The sequence below is a fragment of the Heterodontus francisci genome, chromosome 27 (assembly GCF_036365525.1).
Source record: "Heterodontus francisci isolate sHetFra1 chromosome 27, sHetFra1.hap1, whole genome shotgun sequence".
NCBI classification, from domain to species: Eukaryota; Metazoa; Chordata; class Chondrichthyes; order Heterodontiformes; family Heterodontidae; genus Heterodontus; species Heterodontus francisci.
Window position 1 is genome coordinate 3,483,710 of NC_090397.1, and position 6,142 is coordinate 3,489,851.

At 43.0% G+C, this 6,142-nt stretch overlaps 1 protein-coding gene across 1 annotated transcript in view; it reads right to left on the reverse strand.

The window, feature by feature from the left end:
• Positions 1 to 5,781, reverse strand: part of LOC137384961 (chloride anion exchanger-like) — a 58,319-nt gene extending 52,538 nt beyond the window's left edge. The window contains exons 1-2 of the mRNA XM_068059673.1: positions 5,638 to 5,781; positions 1,548 to 1,687 (exon numbers count right to left, since the gene is read on the reverse strand). Of these exons, the coding sequence (XP_067915774.1) occupies positions 1,548 to 1,687; positions 5,638 to 5,765 (268 nt within the window). The 5' untranslated portion in view covers positions 5,766 to 5,781. The remainder of the gene's footprint in view (positions 1 to 1,547; positions 1,688 to 5,637) is intronic.
• Between the last annotated feature and the right edge of the window lie 361 nt (positions 5,782 to 6,142).

Below are 6,142 nucleotides of genomic sequence, written 5' to 3' on the forward strand. Positions count from 1 at the left end.
ATAGTCAAGTCTAGAGGTAACAAATACATGTGTGTGGGTTTCAGCAGCAGATAAGCTAAGGCAGGGGTGGAGGTGGGCAATTTTAGAGGTGAAAGTAAACATTTTTGATGATGGCGAGAGGTTATGGGTCAGCAGTTCAGCTCAGGGTCAAATAGCATGTGATCAGTCTGGTTCAGCCTGAGACAGTGGCCCGCAAGGAGGGATGGAGTCGGTGCCTCAGGAACTGAGATTATGGTGGGAACCGAAGACAATGGCTTTGGTCTTCCCAATGTTTAATTGGAGGAAATTGTGTCTCCTCCAATACTGGATGTTGGGTAAGCAGGGTGACAATTCAGCGGTGGGGTGATGCAAGCTCATCATCACACTTACACCACCCTCACAATGCCATTCACTGCCTCATTCTGTTGCGTGTTGATTCCATGGGCTGGATTTTACTAACCCCCTGACGTCATGTTTCGTGGTGGGGGAGGGGGGGCGGAAAATGCCTTCGAGAGAGGGCCGCTGGGACCCTGGAACCAGGAGGGCCCGGCCCGATATTACTGGAGGCAGTGAGGCCTTGTAGCGGACACCCCCGCGACATGGCAACAGGACCCCAATTTGAATATTTAAATAAGTTAAATTGATTGATTTAATTAAACTCACGACGTCGCCTGATGTCCCGGTGCCATCTTTGGCCCAGCGGCCTGCACTCCCACACGTTCAGATCCCTATCAGGGGAAACGAGGCACCACACTGCTAGGGAGGGGGGAGGGGGAAGGAGGTAAGTTTATCAATGTGGGAGGAGAGGAAACGGCGTCAAATTAATGTCATGGGTGTAGAGGATGGTGGGAAGGGTTGTAGTTGAATGTGAAGTTTGGCGGGGGAAGGTCAGATGGTAAAGGGAAGTGTTTTGGGGGGCAAAGGGCAAATAATTAATTTAATGTTATTGGGGGGTTGGGAGCGGAGCAAAAGAGGTGTATTTATTTATTTTAATTCAATTTCTCTTTAAATATTTAAATTAGCTGGTAGGGCTGACAGCCCTTTTAAAATGGCATCCGCTCCTGCGCACAGGCAGCTGACGCCATTGCGGGCGACGGACAGCACGCCCCCTCCACGTGATCGGGGGAGCCGGCCCACGTCAGGGATACAAATGAACCACCGCACAGAAGAGTGCAGCGACTTTCTGGCGTGGGCCACCATTTCATTATAAAATCCAGCTGTATGATTTTATGAACAGACCTAATTATAGGCCGGTTAAATATAGCTTAGGAAATTTCATATCAGTTTAACTTTATTGGTGTCATTCCATACCCATTGTTTAATGTTTTTTTATTGAAGACAAGATGATCTTTGAAACTCTGATTTCGAAGAGATAACGCACAGAACAATTTGTGGACCCTCCAAGGCCATTACCTATCAGTTTATGGTATAACTAAAACTAACACAATGTTGACAGGAACTTTAACCTTTCTAAATGGGCTGCAAATAGCAGACTTAGAATTTGAGAACAAAGCATTAAAGTATTATTTTCTGTAATAATTTTGGGGCCGATTTGCCCCGACCAGTACCTTGTAGAACACTCACAAGCCCAGTACTGACACCAGACACAATGTCACCGGGAAGCCATTCTTTCACATTATACCCTGGCAGCCAAGATGCGATGGGAAGGAACGTGTAAAAGAGCTTCTTTGCCTTTGCCGTTGAACATCTGGAAAAGAGAGAGCCTCTTGGGTGACAAGAAATGAATTGTGCCACATGACTGTGTATGCTCAGCAACATTCTTAATACCAATTCTAATCCTCTCAATGGATCTTCACTTTCAGATTCTCCATCCTGAGTTATTTTGAAATAGTTAATTCTCATCATAGAGCAAGCTTTCTTTTCAATAAACCTGTCTTACTGCAAGATATTTTCCCCTTCATGTTTGAGATAGGAGCTGAGTGGCCAACAGAGCAGCTTATTAATTTTTACCCCTACTTTTCAGTTAAGCCAGGGAGGTATTCACACAGGAAGGTTTTACGTCCAGTTCCCACTCTGTGCTCAGTAGCAGGCTCAGCTAAGGAGCAGTCAGGGGCTACAATCACCATTGCTGCTCTCAGGCCAGTTGTAAGGTCTACCCACATCTGTTAGCAGTCTGTGTGTCTGGAGGTATGGGGTGGGGTGTGGCTGTGATGGCCCCCACAGTTCAATAGTCTGACAGCACTCGGTCTCCTTTTGCCATGTGAAAGATAGACACTTTCAGCAGCCAGTGTCCATGGAACCGTACTGTCAAAAGGATTTGAAAGCGTCATGAGAGGGCGAAGAATTGCAGAAAAAGCACAAGCAAGCTGCTTATTGCATTGCGTGAAACACCACTGGATTCAAGTTCCTCTAATAATGCTTCACACTTTTTATTTCACTTTAAAAAATAAATATTTTATGCAATCACATCTGTCTTATCAATCATTTGTATTTCCAACAGATTCTAATATGTTTTAACCCATTCTTGCTGTTAAAATTCCAGTTTAATATCTTGAAACTACCTCTGGGGTTTTGATGTGCATGTTTTCATATTATGGATTACTTAAATCAATTCTATCTCAGCCTATGTTTAATAAAGTTTGCTGAAGCTTTAACTTTGTGCAGCAGTCCCAGTGCAGCCAGCTCACTGGACAATAATGGGGATTTATTTTCATTGTGATCTGTACAGCTTTTATGAAATCCTCAGAAAATTGGACTGCATGTTGTGATTTCCTGTTCTTCAGGTACAGCCTTGTTACTCATTGCTCATCTCATATTGTTATTGATGAGAAGCAAATTGTCACATTCGTTTATCAACAAGAGCAGTTCTGTTATCTGTTGTAAGTTTGTGGTTATGTGAACATTAAGTATATGATGTTTAGTCTGAGTGTGATGCAGACGAACAAGTTCAGTATCACAACATTGTAAACTGTTGTCGCAAAGTGTTCCCCGTTAATAATGATATCACACAAGCTCCATCTTTTCAAGCTGAGTGGGGGATAGTTGATGAATATACAAAAAGTAATTTCTTGCCACAGTAAGTAGCACAAAGTCTAGCTCGACCGGGTATAACTCCAACAGAGCACTTAAACCGGCGAATTTGGTGAGTGAGGGAATTCGGTGCAGTAAGAGAAGAGGTGCTGTTCTGATCTGTTAAAACACAAGGAGCAGTCTGAGTGAGGGAGCGGGAGACAGCGAGATCTGGCAGCAGCAGTAGCTGATAAATCAGAGCAGGGAAAGAGTGGACCATGTACAGAATTTTCCAGGAAAAGCAAGGTGTGATGTCAGAGGATAACAGTAAATTATTGGTTGGTGAGTTTTTAATGTTTCTTAGTTCTCTATAAACTGGACCAGTGGTTTAAACTAACACCAGAAAAGTATAAAGTACTGTATTAAATTTATAGCTTAGATTAATTAATAGAATTCCAATCCAAGTAAGTAAATAGTAAGTGAATTAATAAGAGTATTTAATTAAAATTAATTGTTTATAAAAGATACTAACTAGATTATAAAAGAGGGGATGAGAGTTTTTTTGTTAGCTGCTTGAGCTCAAGCTCAGGAATTCTGAGCTTGAGGGGCAGCTGCAGTCACTGCAGAGCATCAGGGAGCAGGAGAGTTTGCTGGATTGTACACTCCAGGAGGTGGTCACCCCACCAGCAGTCAGAGTTCAGGATAGTAGATGGGGGTGGCCATCTGGAAGAGTAGGAAGAGGCAGGAGATGCAGGAGTCTTCGGGGTGTGTGCCACTCTCAAACAGGTACTCAGCATTGGAGAGTGCTGGGAGTGATGACACCTTGAAAGAGTGCAGTCCAGACATACAAACATATGAATTAGGAGCAGGAGTAGGCCACTTGGCCCTTCGAGCCTGCTCTGCCATTCTATACGTTCATGGTTCATCTGATTATTCCACATTCCCGCCTACCCCCAATATCCTTTCACCCCTTATTTATTAAGAATCTATCTACTTCTGCCTTAAAAATATTCAAAGACTCTGCTTCCACCGCCTTTTGGGGAAGAGAGTTCAAAAGACTCGTGAGCCTCTGAGAGAAAAAATTTCTCCTCATCTCTGTCTTAAATGGGCAACCCCTTATTTTTAAACAGTGACCCCTGGTTCTAGATTCTCCCACAAGGGGAAACATCCTTTCCACATCCACCCTGTCAAGACCCCTCAGGATCTTATATGTTTCCATCAAGTCGCCTCTTACTAGCGGATACAAGCCTAGACTGTCCAACCTTTCCTCATTAGACAACCCACCATTCCAAGTATTTGTTTGGTTAACCTTCTCTGAACTGTTTCTAATACATTTACATCCTTCCTTAAATAAGGAGACCATTACTGTACACAGGCGAGTCGAAGAGACTTTGCAATTGGCAGGAAAAGAGACAGAAGCGCAAGGAGAGAGCCAACGGTGTAACAGCCCTGACAACCAATTTTATCTGCAGTACCTGTGGAAGAGTCTGTCACTCTAGAATTGGCCTTTATAGCCACTCCAGGCACTGCTCCACAAACCACTGACCACCTCCAGTCGCTTACCCATTGTCTCTCGAGACAAGGAGGCCAAAGAGAGCTCCAGATGTGATCTCACCAATGCCCTGTATAGCTGAAGCATAACCTCCCTACTTTTGTATTCAATTCCCCTCGCAATAAATTATAACATTTGATTATCTTTCCTAATTACATGCTGCGCCTGCATACTAACCTTTTGTGATTCATGCATTAGGACACCCTGAGCTGCAACTCAGAGTTCTGCAATCTCTCACCATTTAGATAATATGCTTCTTTTTCATTCTTCCTGCCAAAGTGGACAATTTCACACTTTCCCAAATTATACTCCATTTGCCAGGTCTTTGCCCACTCACGTAACCTATCTATATCCCTTTGTAGCCTCCTTATGTCCTCTTCACAAGTTACTTTCCTACCTATCGAGTACAGAAGGAGGGATAATAAAAGCAAAGTACTGCAGATGCTGGAAATCTGAAACAAAAACAAGAAATGCTGGAAATACTCAGCAGGTCTGGCAGCATCTGTGGAGAGAGAAGCAGAGTTAACGTTTCAGGACGAGTTCTGATGAAGGGTCACTGACCTGAAAGGTTAACTCTGCTTCTCTCTCTCCACAGATGCTGCCAGACCTGCTGAGTATTTCCAGCATTTCTTGTTTTTACTATATAAAGGAGTTACATTTGCTATTTTACAATCTAATGAACCTTCTCCGAATCTAGGGAATTTTGGAAAATTAAAACTAACGCATCAACTCTCTCACTAGCCACTTCTTTTAACATAGGATGAAGTCCATCAGGACCCGGGGACTTGTCAGCCCGCAGCACCAACTATTTGTTCAGTACCACTTCCCTGGTGATTGTAATTTTCTTGAGTTCCTCCCTCCCTTCCATTTGCTGACTTACAACTAATAGTGGGATGTTACTTGTATCCTCAATAGTGAAGACCAATGTAAAATATCTGTTCATTTCATCTGCCATCTGTGTGCTCCTCACCTCATGTCTGTTACTGTTGTAGACTAACTGATAGAGAATGATTGCTAATCGTCAAACAATTTGTATGTTCTTGTGGAAGTATTAGGATGACATGGAAGTTGTAGAAGATTGGATTATTCCTGATTGACCCCCTTTGTGGGACTGTACAATTAATTCACACACTCACCTGAAGTAAATCCTCAGATGGTCACGGGCTGTTTTGTGATACCTCTGCACTTGCTGATTTTCTTCATTAAAGCCGATTTCAGAGTATGCGGGCCGAGCCACAATGTAATGCTGGTTCCCAGAATGCATGGTGCCTGTGACCTGTAACCTGTGACAGGTTCTGATCTGAGCAGGATGCTGTTCACCACCTTCAATTCATCTACTGGAAAGCAAGTTACTGGTTGAAGGAACAACTCAACAACAGATGGGAAAGAACTTTCCTGTTAATCAGCTGAGTAGATGTATAATGTGAAATATAGAATTGATTCATAAGCAATAATGCAAGGTGACCATCACAAGTCAGTTCTGAAGTTCATTATTGTGGTTCCAATCATTGAATATTGTTCAACAACACTCAATGATTTAATTTCTCGCAGAATCATGAAAGATATGGAGGATCCTGTTCTAGACTCTACAAATAGTATAAACAATCTCAACAATCTCTCACCATGTCTCCAGATCTGAAC